Genomic DNA, 21,710 nt, shown 5'->3' with positions numbered 1-21,710 from the left:
AATTCTCTTCGAATTCTGCTAATTATTGAATTAAAGCAGAAAACTATCACAAAACTCCATCATTGGTTGACTGGAAAGAACTAGTGACGTCTTTAAGTAGTTTTCTTTTATTAAAATCATTTTTATTATTTTTTTGCAAATTTTCAAAAAACGTCACTATTACAATTTAATGTTCTAATTTTATATTCAATTTCCAGTAGCACCAAACTTCCTCATTCTTGATAAATAACAAATGAAAAAAATGTACATGTTCCATCGTGGAGAGAATAGTGAATGTTACAACAGAGAGTGAAGTAACTTACATGAGCCAATGACAAGTCGTAGAAATAACACCATCTCGGTTGTAATTATAAAATGCAAATATTCATCATCAATTCCCTTTAAGCACCTAGGGGTACATATCGTCGCCATTCAGGCAAAAGTCACTAACCCAAAAATCACCATTTTGAGAAATCACAGTTTGCAGACCAAGAAAAAATCTGATTTTTGCATTTTAGAAGTTTATGTATACAACATAATTCCTTCATGTCTTTTTAACGAATTCCATAGATAAATTTTTCTTTAAGATAGGTTTTCATTTATCCGGAAGTTTTTTAAGAGTGCGAGATGGTTAAAATTTGGTTTAGTGACTTTGCTTGTTTATAATCTGGGCAATGCAAGCCAAAAGAGTTGGTGAAAGGAAGAAATTTTTACAAATAATTATAATAATATTGTGGATTTATAAAATAAATATTTTTAATGTGTTTTATTTTATTTTATATAAATACCTAAACACAAACAAAATAATGTTTCTGGAAAGATAACTATTATACTTAAAAAACAATAAAAATCTATTTCCAGGGTTTGGTTATTTAAAAAAAAAATATTTATTTGTTTGTTCTTTTACAATTTATGTAATACTTTTTATACATTAAAGATAATGTTCCCTTACTGGGGTGTTCCGTGCCGAGGGAGACATTTTATATAATTTTGAATCATGCCTTACTGAACAGAATTAAATAATAATCTCAAATACATATTGAACACATAAAACTCACAAATAAAAACATATTTTTAGCTCTTTGGCTTGATCCACTCATCAATCTGTGCGCATCCCACCTCCATTATCCATTTCTTAATAGTGATTTTATAGCAATAGTGTTTACTAATTGTCCTTATGGACAATGGAAGTAGGTTGTACACTATAATTTTCACACTCGGAACTGTATTCTTTAACCAAAACACAGAATGAAAAATTGATAAACAAAAACGCTAGTTTAAATACTTCCAAATTTCCTTCTCAATAAAATTCACCCAATCTCTGTCGAAATATCCATCAGTCTTGATAAATCTCTTACGAAGTTAAACCCCGTACTTGTCTACAAAGTATTGTTTATTATTGTGTTAGTTCACTTACCAGGCGTGCTGGGTATGTTTGTGTAGAAATTGGGCTTCAGCAGGGGCGGGGGAGGGGGCGGAGCCAGCAAGTCCAGGCCAGGTAGTGTCGGTGGAGGGGGTACGGGTGTGGGTGACACTACGCATACACCAACACTCACAAGGTTAAACCAGGGGGGCGATTACAAACGCTATCGTCATCGGTACGTATTGAAACAGTATGCTTAACTGACTTTTCTACCATCGTTATCTACTAAGGTATTTTTTTTTTAAATTGAAATATTAGAGTGCTTATTATTTACTCAAATGTTTCAATTTTGATTTAATTATAACCGCTAAGTTAGTGCTTCAAATAAAAACATAATTTTTTTTCTCTTTGGTATTTTAAATAGGCTCTGCGATAAAAAGTACCCACCTCAAAACAATTTTAAATGCAAACAAATCGCAATAAAAGCAAAAAATTCTCACATGAAACTGATTTTCGCCATTTCCAATACATGGTACCGTGGGGTACGAGTGCCCCGGATAGCTATCGATCTCTATACCTCAAAACTGGAAGATACAGGCTCGATACTGTATCTTTTTCAGAAGAATTTATCATTAACTAATCCGTCACTGTGAAGATATAGCTTCTCTATCTTACAATAATTGCCTTCTAGGTCAAGTAACTGTAGTATTATTGGCAGGTTAATATATATTTATATAAGAAAAGTCGACATATCAATCGTCGATTTAATTAGACTTTTCCAAATTTATAGCTTTAGAGATAACGTAAAAATAAATATTTTAATGGTAAACTAAAATTTAATATTGTTGATTTGTGCCAGAATTTCATATATTTTATCAAAAGATGATGTTTAGCAGTTGGGTAAATTGGCCAAATGTCAGCATCATTAGCAGGACATTTGGAATGTTGCATAAAATTAAAGACTAGGTTAAGAAATTAAAATATTATTATTTAAATTTATTTCAACAGAGGGAAAAAAATTGAGAAGGGAATATGGAAGTCTAGGCATTTACAGGGCTTATGACCTGTCATCGGCTAGTTTAAGTGGCCTTAACCAGCCAATGACAAGTCATAAGCTCTGTAAATGCCTAGACTTCCATATTCCCTTCTCAAAAATGTTTTCCCTCTCTGTTGAAATAAATTTAAATATGAATAACTCCCTAGGGAGAAAATCCAGCCAGTTTGCAAGCATTTGGACATACTCAAACATTGTTTAAATATAATTAGCTTAAATAACAAATTATGACTTGAAACCTACATAATTTACATTAAAAAACAGATTTTACATGATTTTATATAAAATGTTTATTGAAATAAAATTATTTGAATTATGCAACGTCAAGCTATCATACATGGCCTATTTTAAGACAAAATGGCCTAACATAATCTTTCAGGGTGTCAGATATACATTTCTACTTTATTTGCATGAATTATTTCAACTCAAAATCAAATTTTAATAGCCAAAACAAAAGTTAAAAATAAAACAATTAAAGTTAAAAAAATGTTTCACATACCATTATTAGGAGTTGAAGGTTTAGTTGGAATTAATGATTTAAGAAATTCATTAATATTAAAGTCTTCTCTCGGTGTGGTAACGGGACGGGAACTTATTACTTCAATCTTATTCCCTAAAAAAATTCAAAATTGTATATGTAAAAACATATTCTTTTTAGTGTCCTTAATGGAAAACTATTAGAATAAGAATAATATTATGCTAAGAAATAATCACTTGCCTCCTTTGTCTGCAGGCGGTTCCTCGTCTTGAAAGAATGGAAAATCACCATGTCCCATAAAACTGGTAAAGCCTTTTGCTACCATTTCATCACCAATCATACTAGTTGAAAAGGTTTTGTCCAAATTGTACTCTGAAAATGACATCAAAATCACTATTATAATTAATTATTTATTGCTTTTACAATTTTGGGATTTATTTTTTTAATTAAATATAATGTTCCCTCACTGAGGTATTCCTGTGCCAAGATAATTTTTTTAGGTAATTTTAAAACATAAACTAAATATATATTAAACAAAATATTAATTTTAACATTTATCCTAGATGGAACGCAACAATTTAAATTTCAAAACAGCTATTCTAGTCTAAAACTGCTTTACTAGAAAAAAAAATCTTGGTTTAGGTGGAATAGGGGACAAATGACCCATCGAATGGGTATTCGGATTAAACAATAACCCAGAATAACTCAATCGACGTGTAAACAGTTGTAATGTAAATTCTTCAAGTAAAAGTCTTACCTGCGTTTTGGCCCGGCAGATCGATGTCCTCGTCTGGCCCGGGGGAAGGGACGGCCTCTCCCGGGGAGGGGGGAGATGGGATGGGGCTATTCTCAGGTAGAGCAGCAGGAGGGAGAGTGTTACATAAGTCGTCCAACTTGCGCTTCAAGCCGCGGACGCGTCCACCAAAGTTTCTGTACGCCTGCGACATAAACATAATTTGTTTAATTACTATTTTGTCATGTCCATGATTTTTTTTTTACTGTTAGTGGTACTAATGACAACTTAAGTATTTCAGGTACTTTACAGCATTATTGTTCATGATTTCCCTTTTTGCACCCAGTGGTGCATAGGGCCTTACAATTATAAATCAAATGCAGAGTATTTCATAATCTGTCACATGAAGGTAAGGTGATCAGTCCTACGCTTCAGGAGCCAATCCGGGAACAATGAAGTTAATAGTTTAAACCACCTTTAAAATTGATATTTCAATTCCACCCTGCTAGGAATCAAACTCAAGACCTCAAAAATGGTAGGTGAACGCCCCAAGTACTAAACAGCAAGGCGGACGTATCTCCCCTTGATTTCCTTATTCAGGATTTTTACCAAGCTAAATTGTCTCTACAGGACGACCTCCTTATCTTTCCAGCTCACGCATGCGTTTTAACTCTAAATTTGTATGAAAAATACTAAATGTGGTGAAACCGTGGATTGAGCGAGACTATGCTTCATAGTAAAAAATCATATGTTGGAGGGAAAAGACAATATACATAATCCGCGTGGTGCCGAGCAGGTAGCCTGGTTGTAACCTCACTTTGAAAATGCGTACTGATGTTACGTAAAATATAAGCGTGTATATATATCAAAATGCAAGCAATAGTGGATTTGGGCACAATTTGATGTTCCGTTGTTATAGCCAGGCAGCCTTTGCTGATGCACCTATATCTAGTGTACTGCTTTTGTCTGCATTCTTCTTCCTTCAAAAAAGCATCCAAACTGTTTTTGTACTGGTTGACCAAAATGGAATGGCTTGGCAATTCATTCCAATCTGAACTACCCTGCTGGAAAGGAAGTTTTTCTTAGGATTGAAGTGCGTTTGAAGAGGATATAGCTTCCAGTTATGACCCCATAAATTTGTATTGGTATTTAATTGGTACATCTTATGCAGGGGGCAGTCATAGTAATTATTGAGTATCTCATAAGTTTCTATAGAGTCCCCTCTCTTCCATCGTTCTTCCAATGATGTAAGTCCTAGTGCTTTTAATCTACTATGGTAAGGCATTCTTTCGAGTAATTTGGGGATTTTTGTAGCACATCTTTGGACTTTTTCTAGTAGCTCGATGTTTTTAATAAAGTAGGAACTCCATACTTGATATCCATACTCCAATTGAGGTCTGACATAGGCCCTGTATATTTTAAGAAATATCTCGGGAGTAATATTTTGGAATGTCTTTTTAATCAAGTAAATTATTGACTCAGCTTTCTTGGCAATAGATGCGATGTGAGCTTCCCATTTTAAATCCATTAATATGATTATGCTGAGAACTTTTTGATGCTATACAAGTTTGAGTTGGACACCACCCAAAAGATAAGTATACGTAGGGTTGTTTTTGCCTATGTGAAGAATGGTACATTTTTCAGCGTTTAGCGAGATTAGCCAATTTTTGGTCCATTCATTGATGTGGTCCAAATCCTGGAGTAGTTGTCCAGAGTACAGAAGGGGATAATATATTTATAAAAATAAATTATGTAATTGTATAAAACAAATAAATAGCTTTACTCACATTCGCCACAACTTTGACTTCTCCCCTCTGCGTGTTGTAGTGGTGATGGGCTCTCTGCAACAATTCGCATAACGCAGCTCGGGCTACCAACTCCTTCTGCAGTGCTATGACATATCCTTCCAAGCAACTGACACCATCCTCCAGTTCCTGCTTTGCCTCGTCAACATCTCGCCTCTCTGAAATGTTCAACTTGATCATAAATGATAACAAAATATACCGTAAATGTTTCAAAATTTAAAAAAATGGGCATGGGCAAATTTTTTCTAGTTTGGGTCAGATTGTCAATTTCTAGTAGTCAGCGAACACCGTATAAAAATAGTAATTAAATCAAAATTAAAAAGACATATGAATGTACTATGGATGGAAACCGCTTTCTTGATCTAATCGCTTTATTCTACACTTTTATGTTTATGAATTTGTTTAAACCATTTTAATTTTGAGATACACTTCGACCGGTTTCGAGGTTACTACGTCATCGTCAGGAATTAAACTAACTTATAATTACACACATTGCTATTTATATTATAAAATATTGTATGAAAGAGACAGAAAAATGAAAGAAAGATAAAGAAAGAAGATAAAATGAATCACAACGGATATATTTTAAAAATATATTCTAGCTGAAATCTTAGTCCAGTAAAATTCTATTTGACATTACACATACCTGACGCGTTATGGGTTGAAATTATTCCAACAATCCGAGTGCATTTAATTTCCTATGAAATTGGATTTAACGCTTCGGATAAAGAATGCACATGCATTATGGCCCTTAATTAATAGCTGTATCTTGTTACTATTGAATATGACATTGTATCTTTCAATGATAATATTAAAGGATAATTTATTGAGAACTGTTTTTGTGAAAAACCATCTAAGTCTCGCTGATTATATTAGTTATCTGGGTATTATGAAAAACAATGTTTTGAATATATGAAAGAATTTTAGTATGATCAAAACTACAAAATTCCACGGGCCGGGGGTTGCCCACATGTGCTCTAGATCATTACAGACAGCGATGTGACTATATTTTGAGTTTGATGATTCCACGCATCCACAGATCTACTGTTGATATACTATTCACCGGATCAAAGTTGAATTTTGGGTTTTCCAAGTTCCTTGAATGTCCCCTCAGTTACGTATTTAGGAATATCAAAATCAAGTTTGTAGTCCCAAAACCCATGAAAATTTTTGTTAATGTAGAGGATTACCTCTTGCCCTTATTATTTAACTTTTGACTAAAAAATAGCTATAAAAGAGCTTCTACCTTTCAAACTGGAACAAACAGCATCCACATCTTTCAAGGCGAGTGGACACTCGTGGATTTGCTTTAACTGGGTATCTGTGTCTGTCTCCAGGTCAGAACACTGACGAATTTTGTTAACTAGTTGAATAGGCTGTAAAAACACAATTTACAAGTTATTAATGCCTTCTGTTTTAAAAATCGTGTTTTGATAGATACAGTAGAACTCCGTTTATCCAAACTCCAGTCATCTGGACTGCCAAATTTCCGGATCGTTATCAGGAAATAAAAATAAAGCTGGACATTTTTAAGTAAGTTTTTAGTGTGATTCTTATTCGCTGTATTATTTAAAAAGGTACCACATCTCCAACTTATCACTTTTTATTTAATCATCACAAAAACCTTTTGGTTTGATCAATAAGATTTAAATCACTTTTTTTATACTTCACTCGTTTGCGAGTGATTTTGGCTCTTAGAAACAAGAATAAGAAGTTTAAAGAATATACGCTTCAGTTCACAAAAAAAACCATACCCATGAAAAAATATAATGTGAGATGTTTAAAATCAGTGTGAAATGTGACAATAAAATATCATTACCGTCTAAATTTAATGTAAACATAACATGAAATATTGGGCCAAAAGTAAAGAAGGACATTCAATTAGACTTATTATTTAGATTTGGCAAATAATATTAAACAAATTCAAATATTTTTATTATTTGTCCTTAAGAATTTATTCAGAAGTAAATAAGATCCAAATCATTCTGGGCGTGTAAAAAATTTACGTTGGTACAGACACAAAAACTCAAGACAAATTATATATGAGTATGTATGTATTTTTTATTTACTTGAAAATCATTAGGGTCTATATCAGGAGTTTGCTTTCCTGCAGCAGCACTCAATAATCCTGTTAAATCTGTTAGAAACTCTTCATCGTATACAGTCCTCTCTTCCCAAATCCGGAATATTCTCAAAATGCGATGTTTCACTTTATCATCCCTGAAACAATAATAAATTATGCACTACACCGCACTAAATTACTATAAATAAAACAATTAGTACAGGGTGGGGCGGAGAGGACCGAGTAGTTTAGTGAAGGGCCACTGCTCAGACTTGGATTGAGGTAGACTAGACTAGTAGTCTCATTGTGTTCCTATCATCCTGTTTTTAACCATTACCATAACTTGGATTGGAGTGCATTGAGGTTTCGTCGCGTGCCATTATTTTCATTAATGAAAATAACCCTTCGGTTATCGCCACGCAAAGGGCTTTTTTTTTGACACCTCGGCATTCCAAGCGCCATTTTCGTTCCTTCTGCTAACAAAATCAAATTTTCGATTAGGCAATAAAAAGTACCATAAGCAAAGGTGGACAGTTAGCACCCAGAACTGTTAAAACCCCCGAAACGTGAAGTTGGTTAGGGCAAAATGCTCGGCTCGAAAGCACACGTTTGCTTTGGGGATGTCACGCCGCTCTTAAAGAACTCTTCATGAAGGTTTGCTGTTTCATCCCGACACACTAATGACTTAGCCTATGCAAACCACTAAAATCGCAGAAAATCAGAAAATTCTTTAGCAAATCCCTCTAGAGCAACATTTTTCTGTAGCGGTGAAGCCCATTTTCATCTCTTTGGAGGTGTCAAGCAAGTCCATTAACAAAATTTTCAATATTTGGTTAAAAATAACCCACGGCAACTCCACACAAGACCACTTCATTAAAATCGCGGCAATACCCATCGAAATGTGCCAAAAATCATGCAAAAACTTCAGAAATCGCATTCATCAATGTATTGCTGCCGACGGCCGCCTCTTGCTGATACGATTTTCAAAACATCATGTAAAAAATGCGATTACCTACAGATTTAAATGAAATAAACTGATTTTCTCTAAATTGTATTATTATGTATATTTATAACCCTACAAAACTATTCAGTCAGATCCGCTCCTCCTTGTACTTTAGAGAGATCCCTACAAGGCCCTTTTCACACATTGGTCATCTAGCACATTAGTGAGAAAAAACAGTAGTTTGATATGCAATATGCTTAATTCTTTTTCTAGATTTTTATATACTGTATAATATTTTCCTTCATATTGATTTATCATGTTTTTTTAAAAGGAGTAGAGTATTCATGTAAATTAATTATTTAATATTATTTATGGAAACGAAATTAACATATAAAAGTATAAAATAATCCAAAATCCATGGCACTTTTACAAGTAACAATTTTTTGAACGTGAATTTGAAAAAAAAAATTGCCATGTTTTTCAAAGTGGATTGGCTGCACGATATCCGCAAAGTGGCGCAAACTAAGTATGGACAGGGTCTATGTTCAAGGTGCACGGAAGGAATGGGGTTATGTGTTTTGACGCTGTCCAGTTTCGATAAAAATTGGCACCTCAATATTCAAGAATATAATATTATATTTGTGAATATCGACCAGCTAATTTCTATCTAAACTAAACCAAACAGCGTCACAACACATTCGTTCCTTCTGTGTGCCTTGAGCATAGACCCCGACTGTATGTGTTAAGAGTCTTTCGGAGTCATCGATGAAATAATTACCAATATGTTATAACTTATAATCTGCATAAATAGATTCCGAATGATGCACAGTGTCTTTATGATAATCAAGTAGGATAGGCAGTGGGCAATGCCTAAACGCCTATAGAGTTCAATCCCCACATATAAAGAATACAGTTCAGTGTGTGAAATAGAACCAGAACTCTGGGCATGTGAATCAATGGCTCTCAAGTAAAAATCACAAAAAAGAAGTACAGTCAATACAATTGAGTGAGAAAAAAATGAAAAACCACACTTTTATTTTGGATTCCACCCATGCATCATTCATTTGTGGTCAGCCTCGTGATCTAGTGGTCAGCGTGTTTGCCTACCATGCAGAGGTCTCGGGTTCGATTCCCGGCATGGTTGAGATGAAATATTTATTAAAAAGGTGTTTTTACACTAGAATATTTCATAGTCCCTGGGATGGCACATAAACCGTAAGACTGATAATCTTACCTTCATGTTATAATAATGATCATATACCGATGCAGTGCCCTATGGACCATTAGGTGTAGAAAGGGAATGATGATGATGGTGATAATTTCATTCACTTAGTAACGCAGACCAATTACTATATTACTATTTCTTTTCAACATGCATTTATATCTTTAACAAGTATAGGAAAATATGTTAAAGGTTGAATCAAAAGTTAAAACGTAAAAGCTCTCATTTCACTAGATAGTTTTTAATCTGTCCATAGATATATTATACAGCAAGATATTTTCATTTAAAATATGCCCGCTTCTAACTGGCAATTCATTATTTGATGTAGTAGTCTTCAAATAAAAAATACTCGAGTAAATTTATGTAAAACCCTTACCGAACAAGTGGTGTGGCTTTTTGCAATGTTGTTCCCCAACTTTCAACAAACTCGTAATTCTTCCTTTTGCTATATTGAATGACATCATTAGCAAGATAAAATAGAGTGAGGCGATGTTCAACTTTAGCTAAAACAGAAATGTAATCATTTATAAGATGCAAATAACATACAAAGACGTCGACAGTACTGTTTTGTTTTTATTTTTATTATATGGAATAAAATAATAATAAATACCTCTTTTTAGAACATTCAACCAACTGGAAACAATTTTCTTGTGAAATTGTCGTTTCTGCAAACACCATGATGAAAGTGATTGAATACTTTCTTGGGTATCTTTCAACAGTGTCAATTTTTTTTCAAAGGCCAGTGCATTAAAATCTTCTGTCGTAGCAGACATTTTTGAACTATGAAAGTACCGATTTCGTCATTATTTAAATGATCATATTTTCCCGCTTTTCTTGAAACTAAAAGACGTATCGTTGCTGTGTTCACTTTTGTCAATTTCCCACATGTATGCTGAACAAAATTATATTTCCATATGAATACTTATACTGAAAGTAGTTAACACATCAGTTAAGAATTATCACGTTAAAATGTAATAAGAGGTGTATGATGTTAAATAATCTTTGGATACGATAATATTTCAGTAAATTGACTCCTTCAAAGGTGCCGTCCGACAACACTCAGAATCAATAACAAATACACACACAAATGCATTGAGCCGAGCATATTTTTTAAAGTATAATGTTTTATGACAGTCGGCATAGATTATTGGTAAAATCAGATATAATAATTAGGTTTCCTTTCAGAATTCCGGCGAACGTAAGAAACTGAACACAACAATCGCCATTTATTTTTAATGTACAATGTTGCCGGTCGCAATTAATAACCTGAACTTGCCAGAATCAATAAATAGTACCTAGCTACTTTGCGATGTGATTTCGATTTATTTTATGAAATATTTTCGAACAAGTAATGCATGTTAGAGTATTTTCTTTATTTTATTAGAACTTTCTTGCAAAACATGATAACATTGGCCCAAAACAAGTTACATTTATTTATAATAAACATAAGAAAAACACAAACAGAAAGGAATAGCAATATAAATCTAAACAATAAACAACAAAAATATTTGTACGAGAATAACATTAAATAATAATTGTAATAATAAGCATATAACCAAACTAACAAAATTCAAAAATAAATTGATCTAGGCACTAACAGAAAAAAAACTCACCAAAACCTGATAGCGCATATTTAACAGAAAAGAGAAACTCACAATAAAATATTAAAAAGAAGATAGAACTTAATAACTGGAAAAATTACAACAAAATAATTCAAATATTTACAAACATATTTTTATATAAATGATTAATTTTAAATACTAAAATTAAAATTAAAAAATAAATGTCAGGGAGTTACAATGAAGTTTAAATATTTACATAAACCTTGAAACATAAAATAATTTTGTTGTAAAAAAAAACAAATTAAACAAAATTATTTCAATGAAACAAATATTACAAATCATAATAGGGAACAGTTTGAACATAAAAATATATAAACAGAATTGATCAATTAACAATTTGTACAAGAAATAATTTGAAATAAATTAAAAAGAAAGGTCGTAAAATACATAAGGTATTGAAAAAATAAATATTTAAAAATTCAAACCTATCAAGCTTCTGAAAAAAAAATGTAGAAGCAAAAAACTTCAAACCGTACTTGAAAAATGAAGAAAAGGGAAATTGACAAAATCCTCCTTTTAAAAAATAAAGAGTATGAAAATACGTAATATTTTGGTGAAAATTATTTAATGTAACTCAGATTTCTAGAAAAAAATCAATCCAAATCAAACATTTCACTAATCGAACTCTACACATTTTGCATGGTAGGCAAACATGCTGACCACTACACCACGAGGCTGACATTTCTAATTTACCTTTCATAAAAGAATAGCTTGTTATAATTTGATTGATTTCAACAATAATAACGGAAGAAATTATTTCATAGTGGACAGCACAGACGCCTCCAGGAGACTTTATTGCTAGCCAACACTTTTGTCTCCTTCCCCGTCAATCCAGTTCCCCGTCCTATAGTTGCACCGAATGAAGCCAAAAGATCGTTTATTTATTTAACAAGTTGTTAAATTGTTGTTTATTTTTTGCAATAAATCTGTGTTGATAAAGTAAAGGGAGATAAGTGAACGAATATATTTTAATGTATTTGTTGATTTATCTCTCTTTACCTTATCAACACATAAATAATCATGCACTTTCTGCATTAAGTAAATATTGAAATTGAATAATCAAAGCTTATTCGTATTTGAGCACTCGGTAATTTATTTTGTCAATATGTTTATAGTGGCATTATAATAATAACACGTCGTTTGACCTGCATGAGAAGAAAAAATAACGTTCTTTGCATTTTTGTCACAAAAGGTAAATCTGTTTAACACGATGAACGCTGAACACGCTGAACATGATGAACTGCAAGATGTGCCGTAATCTAGCTCCTATATATCTTAATCACTTTTTAGCATGAACACTTTACAAATTTACTATTATGCTCAATGTTTATTTTTGTAAATTTATAGATAATTTTAAGTTGCTAGAATTTAATTCGTCCATGCACTTTGTAGCTGCAAGACGATTAGTAATCTAGCTTCAATAGGTAAATATTATCAACTATCAAATATCTAAATTTTGTAAATGGGCTCTAGAATCCCAACCGTCCATGCGCTCAGTAGCTGCAAGACTTGTTGCAATCTAACTTATATTTTTGTAAATTTGGGTTTTTATTTCAATTTTATAAATATGTATCACTTAAAATTTAAACGTCATTGTTAGAAAAAAATAAAAATGTAAACAGGGGCTAGATTTTTTACTGTTCATGCACTCTGTAGCTGCAAGACGTGCTGTAATCTAGCTCCCATCTATCATAATTGTAATATACCATAATTGGAGACGAGGAACTGGAATCCCAGCCATCCGTGCACTCTGTAGCTGCAAGACGTGCTGGGATGTTTATTAATTGTACAGCGCCCTTGAGGTGATTTTCACAAAAATGGCGCTGTATAAATTATTCATATATGTATATATATATATATATTTATATAACGCATGATCGGTGGATGAACGCTCTTAGTAAAAGAACGCACCCCAATATCATGTTAAACGTCAAATCTTTGCGTCAAACTTTGCTTCGGCGGGTCTTATTTTCAAAAAAATTGTTATTGTTCAACAATCATAATATATTGAAATCCCTATTTCATAAGCATTATATATTTTAATCGCAATGGATGACCAAGCGTGTCCACGATGTAAAACAACTAAATATCGAAACCCATCATTGAAATTGATGGTTAATGTATGTGGACATGCTTTATGCGAAAGTTGTGTCGATTTATTATTTTTAAAAGGTAATGATAGATTCTTGATCTGTATCATGCCATCACTTGCTGAATTCTTGTTAATCCCGGTTTGAAAATCTTTTGTATTTGTATTTTAGGATCTGGTTCTTGCCCGGATTGCAATGTACCTCTACGCAGAAGTAATTTCAGAGTTCAGTTGTTTGAAGATGCCAAAGTGGAGAAGGAAGTTGATATACGCAAGAGGGTGCTTAAAGACTACAACAAAAAGGAGGAAGATTTTCCATCTCTTAGAGAATATAACGATTATCTTGAGGATATTGAGAATATCATATTCAATCTTACAAATAATATCGAAATTGTTGCAACCAATAAGAAAATAGAACAATACAAAAAGGATAACAAAGAAATAATTATGAAAAACAAATCTAGAGCAGGTGAGTAATGAATCATTTTTAAAAAGTTACACAGCGTCGTAGCTAGGGTGACGAGCGCGCCTGTTAAGATTTATTTTTCAGGAAGAGAAAGAAATTAATGCTGTGGGTCTGCAAAGTGCGCCCCCCTGAGGGTTGCGCCCCTGGCAGCTGCCCGCCTGGCCAGACCCTAGCTACGACGCTGATTATTTATTTATTTATTAAGGAAATCATACAGTCTTTATATAAACACAAGGTTCAAAAGAACAATAAAAAAGTAAGACCAATTACAGATTTCACATTAATTTATTATGAATGCAGGAGGAGAGGGGAAAAAATAATTAAATTAAAAAAAATAAAATATTAATATAAAATAAAAAGTACATAAAAGGGAGAAGATATTTTAAAGCTCCAACTCTATTTTCCTCCCCTCTCTCTCTGCTTTCATGAACATTTATATTTCTTAGTAAAAATTCACTACCAACAATAATTAATTAGATGCAGGTAGTAGATGTACATATGAATAAGTATAAATTAAGAGTTGAAATTAAAAGTTAAAATTAATAGTAAAAGTTTAAATTAAAAGTTTAAATTAAAATTAAAAGTTTAAATTAAAAGTTTAAATTAAAATTTAAAATTAAGAACTAAAATTGAAAAGTCAAAATTAAAAGTTAAAAGTATACAGTATAGTTTCTATAATTTGAACAATTAAAAACTGAGCCTGTTCAGTTCAACGAATATTCGGATTACTGGAATCTTTAAAAAATAAAACAGGCTTTGCATGATTCTGATATCCTTTATCATGCAATTAGCACAAAACCATAATCTAGTGGGGTTTCACATTGTTTTTGATTGCCCACTCCAAACAAGTGTTAAAAATTGAAATGTTATCTTTATGTTTGACCGTGTTAGGTGTTGGTTCTTCTTCTGTAATGCTCTTATTTTCTTTCAGTGCAGTCTTAAGAATTTAAACATTTAAACTTTTTCAAATTTAGTGTTCGTAAATGATGCTTTCATGGTAAATAATCTTCGTTTTAATACTCGGAGTCGGAATCCACATCCATTTCTTCTGTCTACGATTTTTTTTCTTCTATGATTTTAAATTTAGATTAGGAGTTACTTTCTCCCAAAATTCTGCCAAGTCATACAGTATATCACATAAATGAATTTTCTTGAGGATAAAATATCTGCTATCTTCCTTATCAACAATTTTCAAAAGGAGTTTCTTGCAATATGAAATTTTCACCACCGGAATAACATTTTGATACATGGGCATGGGTATGATTTAGAAAAAGAAACATATCTAATTTCTCCATCAGCTCGTATCAATTCGGCTCAATGTGAGCCTGGAGCATTATCGAGTTACAGTTTGGCTTTTTTGGAGGCAACTCTAGTTCTTTCATTCCCTCGCCCTTCACCTGATGCTATGGTTTGGATTACTGGAGGTTCGGTTTATAGCGGGTTCGGATTACAGAGACCATACTGTATTTACTTTAAAAATTTGTTGCTAATCCCACTTTGATATTACGTCGATTAAGAGAATTGAAGTGATTATTAATTATGTCATTTAGTATCTCTATTTTATTATAGAAATAAAAGATGAGTGATACTTTAATCAAATCGCTAGCCCAAAGCGACAGCGAGAAAAACGAATCAAATTGAAATATCCTATTTTGAGATACACATGCAGATATGTTAATAAATGAAATAAATGAATATTTTCAAATATAAAATACTGAAATTAGATAGTTTACATATTTGAAAATACAGTATACATAATCTACTTCAAATAATTTTATTCAGTCAGACCCTCGCAAACCTAGAAGTCCGAATATCTCTGAATTTGTGTTTCAGAGAAATCTCTCTGTTGCTTTGGGCTTGCGAAATAGAGAATTCAAAATTGTATATTAGTAATTGATTTGGATTATTTTTGTCTGAAGGACCTTTTTACAGTCTCATAGATGTCACGAAAGCGATGTAACCGGTCACTGGTTATTTCAATTTGTGGATTTAAGTATCACTCGTCTTTTTCTGTAATAAATTACAATGAACTTCCACCAAGAATTTTCACTAAAAAAATTTAATGTTTCGTATCTCTGCGTTTGATGCGATTCTCTTTCTTTGTACTAAAACACAAGCTAATTGTATAAATTCTAACCTTAGGTCGAGAAGAAATAGAACTGGAAGAAATTTTAGAAATTGAAAAACAAGAGGAGGAATTAAGAAGAGCAGAATTGATAAGACTAGAAAAAGAAGCAAAAAGACAAAAACTTAGAGAGAAAGAAGCACTCATAGATGAATTAATGTTTTCTCAGGAAAATGCTAAAAATATAGTGAATACTTTTGCACAAAATGCGCAGGTCGCAAAGGAAGAGAATGCCAAAATAGTTGCTGCACCAACGGTAAAAGTATGAAAGGATTTTGGTTCTACTTTTTTTCATTACTGGGGTAAATTACTATATCCTATATCGTCGGTGATGCTGCAATACCGCATAATCTGTTTTTTTTAAATGAAAATGTTTTACTGCAATTAATTCATGATGGGGATTAAGAGTCATTAGTTTTGAATTATTGCTATTTTTCCTCTAAATAATGACCGTTCTTCTGATATTCTAGCGGTATCTGTCAAAAATATAAATATATAGTTACACGGAATTGCTGTAATCACTGATGATATTCAATATTTTGTTATTTTGGATACAACACCAGCAGTACGGTTCTGAGCGCTCTAGAGGGTGAGAAAGCGTTGCTAGCTGCTTAAAATTGCGATCCGTTGAATGCGGTTTTCGGCACTGTTATGACGCCTAAGACGTTGTTTGATGACTTATATTAGATTAGATTATTCAAAGAGTAGTACAAAAAAACGGTTTTAGGCCCTAATTTCACAATAACAAGAAATATAAACTGGATTCCGGTTGAAGATTTTGAAGATCTCAGCTCTGGCAAAGAACAGGTTGAAAGCTGAGATCTACGCTCTGGCGTTTAAACGGTTAAGATGGTGCTTTGAGAATAAGAATGAAGAAGTAAACCATGAACAGATAAGCATTAAAAAAATTCACGGAGATATATAAGTGCGTTAGGACTATTAAGTACAGTTTATTCCAGAAGTGCTGATACATTTTTTCTCTCAACCAGTTTGTTTCTTTCAAATCTGAATTTTACATTGCGTGTTTTTAATTATGATTTGGTATTTTTTAGGCTACTCAATTTTCTAGTGGGGTAAAGTTCACTAGAGGGCACGGAGCAATACCGCCAATCCCTATTGTTACTGAAGGACCACTTTATACTTACGTGGCTCCCCCCTCTCCACCATTCCTGGGACCCCCTCCACCAACTTCTAAAGACTTAGTTCCTAATGGCTACATGAACCACGTCAGGTAAATTATTTCAATAATTTTAATTTAATGTTTTGAATGTCTCACCACCCTGTCTTCTAAAATATGTACTATACGTTGTATTAAGTGCATTTAAATGTTGTCATAAATAAACTAAAACTTATTTAAATACTCATCTGACATTTATAAAGAGTCAAAATGTGATGCAACATAAAATTTTACCCTATACGTATTGAGCAAAGACGGTTTTTAGCAAGGGCCTAAGTGTAGTACACTACCGAGTAAAAATATAAATAAATGATTGTAAAAATATTTAATTCAATGAAACAGATTTGTTGCAACATTATACAGGTAACTCTTTATAACCCGTTGATCTCAGGGGATACGTTCTGAACATGGCAGTGAAATTTTGCAATCAATGAGGGATATTTCACGTAACTATCACATATTTTTCAGCTGATTCTATGTCTGCACTCGCTGGTTCGCCAATCAATTTGAGACAATGCAAGTTTCATAGTTTTTTAAACCGATCAAACTGTTGCTTGATTTAAAAACTTCTCCATTTTGAGATTTTAAATGATCTATGATTTATTATTTTCTATGATTTTGTTTTTTTTCAAAAGTCTGTGAATATTCAAAAAATTGTGAAAAATATCGCATTATGACAAATCCGTACTCGCCAGGGTCGCGATCATCGAGGGTTACCTGTGTGTATATTTTATGTAAAAACTGTGTGTAAAAACAATGGCAAATTTAGCATTTTGATGTGTGCGTCCGTATTATGATATATTCATATAATCTGTGGATTCTCCGTGGAAATTGCAATGTTTTAATTCTCACCTATTCAATTGAAGTTTAGAGAAGAATAATTATTAAGTTAATTTGTTTATAATGTTTTGTTTTTAGGTCAGAATCGGAAACTGAACGAGCAGGTGGATACAGTTCCCAGTTAGCTTGTCTCAGAGCTCTAAGAGAAGCTTTATCTGGGCTATATTATTCCAGTACCTAGCCAAACAACGAAGAAGATTGCTTATAATTTATACTTACTGAATTGGTCATTTGAATTTGGAGAGTTGAAAACATTGTCATTATCAAGAAATCAAGCTCTTATACCAGTTGATTGTAGGTGAAACAGAAAACTTATTAGTGAATGTAATTAACAATATTGTATTATAAAATTACTCAATTCTGTCGGTTACATGGTACTGTTCATTTTGCTTATAATATTTCATGCTTTTAAATTTTCAAATGGAGAATTCGAACATCAGTAAATCTCTTAAATTGGGCCTTACTTATAAACCTGGCATAAAGTTACGGCTAGGCATGGTGGTAGAATAAGGACGAAAATACCATTCTTATTCTACCACTATCGTAAGGATGGTATTCCTATCTGTATTTTACCACTTTACTTAGGTGTAACACCAAGTTTAAAATGTAAGGCCCCATATCTTCACGTATGGTACTGTCAACCATACATATTTGAAACATGAGATAAAATACGGCAAATATTTATATTTCTCTTCTATCGAATTACATTGTTTTTTTACAAATTTATGCATCGAGACAAATAAATAATTATTGTTTATGAAATAATCATCATACTCTTATCCGTATCTAACAATGCATAAAGCACTGCAAAGGTACACCAAATTAAGCGCATCTTGATCATCTACTACATAAAGGCAAAGAGATTCAGTCTTACGCCAAAAAATATATTGTCAGTGATATTGCGATACCGCATAATCTGTTTTTTTTAATGAAAATGTTTTACTGCAGTAAATTCGTTATAGGGACTGTTAAGTAAATAACAGCATTTATCGATACTATTCCTGGCCGATTACCTTTCGTTCCCATCCTTCCTTTAACCCATCCTTATGGTACCTACCTAACATCAAGATAGAAGATATTCAAAATTAGAAGATTCGGATTTAGAACAAAAACAAAACAACATTTTTGACTTCACATAAAATCGGATAAAAAAGTAGTTCGAATTGTTTCGCGTCGTGGAAAACATTTTTACATTTAATAGTTCATTTTGTCATCCAGTGCCAGAAATTGAAGAACATTCAGACCATATAAACGGTAGGTATTCATTCCATGTTCCTATCCTTTCTCAAATATTTCCAGATAACAAAACTGAATGAAATTTGTCTTTCATTTACAGTCCGCCTTTTCGTTAACAGTGACTAAGAACTGATAGTTTTAAATTATTGTTATTTTTACTAGAGTAATATTATTTAGATAATGATAGTTTTTCTGATACACTAGTGATATTTTTGGTTGGTTAATATCCTTAAGTAATATATTAACAAAATCCTTTTATGGTTCCTTTGGCAAAAAAAATCCATTGATAGTTATGCAGTATTACAGTATCACCGACAATATTGTATAAATTACATGAGTAATATAGATCACTTCTAATAACAATGAATGGAGATCTTTTTTGGCATCATAATGTGCCTCATTTGAAAATTGAATTAAAAACACAATTTTTTAAGAATTAAAATTCACACAACAGAGCTTCGTAAATGCAAACGTGTGAGACTTACTCAACATATTTTTATAAATGTCTCCTCTCCGATAAAAGTCGCCATAATTAACAAATCGCAAGTTTTAAATTATAAATGTGTTCTAAAAAATACCTCAAAATTATCGTACTAAAAACGTGTTCTACTCTAATTTTGTTGATTTATTTTTATTCGTAAATACAACAGTCTAGGATTTTTGCTTGTTGATGCAGGCAGCTCCTACACCAGGAGGTGACAGAAGAAAACGACATTATACTTCGATGCGTATTTATTCACTCACTTTTTATTGACTTCTTACTACTTATAGTAAGGGCTTCATAGTTTTTATAGTAGGCGTCCCTATTGTTCTCACTTCTTCTGAGTGGGGAGTTGAGGTCATCTTCTATTTCCCTTACTGTCAACAATTTGACATTCGCTCTAGAGAATCTAATTGTTGTTTACACACAGAAAATACATGATTTACCTTCTCCACTGTCTTTATGATGATGGTAGGTCAGGTGACAGTAAGTCCGATAACGGTATTGTCGCCAGAATTGCTGTAAACAAATTCGAAAATGCGATTTGCGTAAATGTTACCTTATTTATTGTATTGAATTTTCTGTTAGATTTGAGAAAATAAAATTCCATTTGTTTTTGCTGTTGAAATTTCCAGCATTAACAGTTTTTTTTTTGTTACTTGTTTTGTTTAATTTACAATGGTTATGAGAATCTAAACTTACTAAACTAATAAAGTACAAAGATTTGTTTATTGTAGTTTTATTTAATTTAATATTTGTATATTTATTTTAACATAGGTCTGCTACTTCAGTGAATGTTGATATTTATTTTGGTATTTCTTGCTATTGTAATGTGTCCTGATGAAGAGACAGACACGCCTCTTCTCGAAACCAGTAGACATAAAAAAGTTGGTTAGTGGTTATGTACCGACTAACATTCATTTTTTTATTATAGGTTGGTACATGTGTAGGGTCCATAGTCCATAGTCCATAGTCGATGACACACACGTGTTAAATTAGTTCACCTGAAGTAGATAAATGACTGACAATGCAATGTCATCATTTTCTATCGAATCCAATACAACTTATATTGCAACTCTAGCAATATTGCCCATAAAGACGGGATCGTCGCCCTGCAGTACATTCACATCGTCCCCTATAAAGAGACCACAGGACGCAGCCAACATCAGTCAGTCCGTTCAGTTAGTTGGCCCAACAAGTTCAGTTCACTTCAGTCCAGCTCGATGAAGTCACACCGCTCCAGCATGTAGTTCAAGTGCAGTCTCTTCAACCCATCATCGACGTAACACTCGTCTGACATAATTCATTATTTATTTGCCATGTAATAAATAAACATCAAACAGCAATCTCGTGTCTTCTCTGTCAATCTCTAACTAGGGTAGGAACTCAAACCAAACCCCAACACACTAAATCCTACACATGCACACTCGTTCTAAATCGGAAAATAAATTAGCTCAAATTAGATTGAAATCATAATATGAAGGGTACATGGCTAAGGCTAAAACGGGCTCATTAGATTTTTTTGACTTTCGGGATATGCCATTTTTTTTTCTCCTGAATAAATTCAATTAAAGTCTTATTTAAAACAATACGAAATACATATAATTAGTTAAAAATATATTATGCAGTTTATCAATCAGTTTTGGAATATGGTATAATTGGATGGGGATGTGGAAATGACACATTAGGCAAACAACTTATCATTGCACAAAAAGTTTTAATGAAAATTATTCTGAAAGTTCCTGTCAAAATGAGTTCCTCGACATACACGAAAAAAAAATTACATTGAATATTAAAAACTAACGAAATATGACCCCCTGTCTTATAAACAGCTTGCAACATAAACAGATGAAATACAATGATTGTCATAACAAGCTCTTTTTTTGTCAGTTCAAAAAGGAAGTTTTAATCGAATTCTTTATTTGTTCATGAGCCCATTGCCATGTAAACTTCGCATTTACTATTTACACTTCAAATTATTTGAGTGAGTGATTGTGGATCGCCTTGCTGTCGCTTTTTGCTGTGCTGCCTGTGG

At 32.5% G+C, this 21,710-nt stretch overlaps 2 protein-coding genes across 7 annotated transcripts in view; one reads left to right on the top strand and one right to left on the bottom strand.

Moving 5' to 3' along the window:
• LOC148284326 (uncharacterized) overlaps positions 1-10,883 on the bottom strand; it is a 47,787-nt gene extending 36,904 nt beyond the window's left edge. For all 5 annotated transcript variants that reach the window (XR_015825158.1, XR_015825157.1, XR_015825160.1 and 2 more), the window contains exons 1-9: positions 10,250-10,883; positions 10,016-10,142; positions 7,482-7,632; positions 6,659-6,788; positions 5,395-5,570; positions 3,632-3,812; positions 3,115-3,246; positions 2,896-3,009; positions 1,397-1,513 (exon numbers count right to left, since the gene is read on the bottom strand). Coding sequence is in view for 2 of the 5 variants with exons in the window: in XM_088241662.1 (XP_088097788.1) it covers positions 1,397-1,513; positions 2,896-3,009; positions 3,115-3,246; positions 3,632-3,812; positions 5,395-5,570; positions 6,659-6,788; positions 7,482-7,632; positions 10,016-10,142; positions 10,250-10,412 (1,291 nt within the window). In the remaining 3 variants the exon portion in view is untranslated. The remainder of the gene's footprint in view (positions 1-1,396; positions 1,514-2,895; positions 3,010-3,114; positions 3,247-3,631; positions 3,813-5,394; positions 5,571-6,658; positions 6,789-7,481; positions 7,633-10,015; positions 10,143-10,249) is intronic.
• A 2,291-nt stretch (positions 10,884-13,174) lies between these two features.
• Positions 13,175-20,403, top strand: Mat1 (CDK-activating kinase assembly factor). Of its 2 annotated transcripts, none has more exons than XM_088241647.1 (5): positions 13,175-13,433; positions 13,523-13,819; positions 15,959-16,197; positions 16,994-17,172; positions 18,037-20,403. In XM_088241647.1, the coding sequence occupies exons 1-5, from the start codon at positions 13,310-13,312 to the stop codon at positions 18,137-18,139; spliced, it is 942 nt and encodes a 313-aa protein (XP_088097773.1). In that variant the 5' UTR covers positions 13,175-13,309; the 3' UTR covers positions 18,140-20,403. The 2 variants fall into 2 exon arrangements, with proteins under 2 accessions (XP_088097773.1, XP_088097766.1); XM_088241640.1 differs by having other exon boundaries at positions 13,176-13,433; positions 15,959-16,203.
• The last annotated feature ends 1,307 nt before the right edge of the window (positions 20,404-21,710 follow it).

This window comes from Micrasema longulum, unplaced genomic scaffold, assembly GCF_059751315.1.
Source record: "Micrasema longulum isolate JH-2025_06_02 unplaced genomic scaffold, ASM5975131v1 h1tg000131l, whole genome shotgun sequence".
Classification (NCBI taxonomy): Eukaryota; Metazoa; Arthropoda; class Insecta; order Trichoptera; family Brachycentridae; genus Micrasema; species Micrasema longulum.
This window is presented reverse-complemented; position numbering and strand designations above follow the sequence as displayed.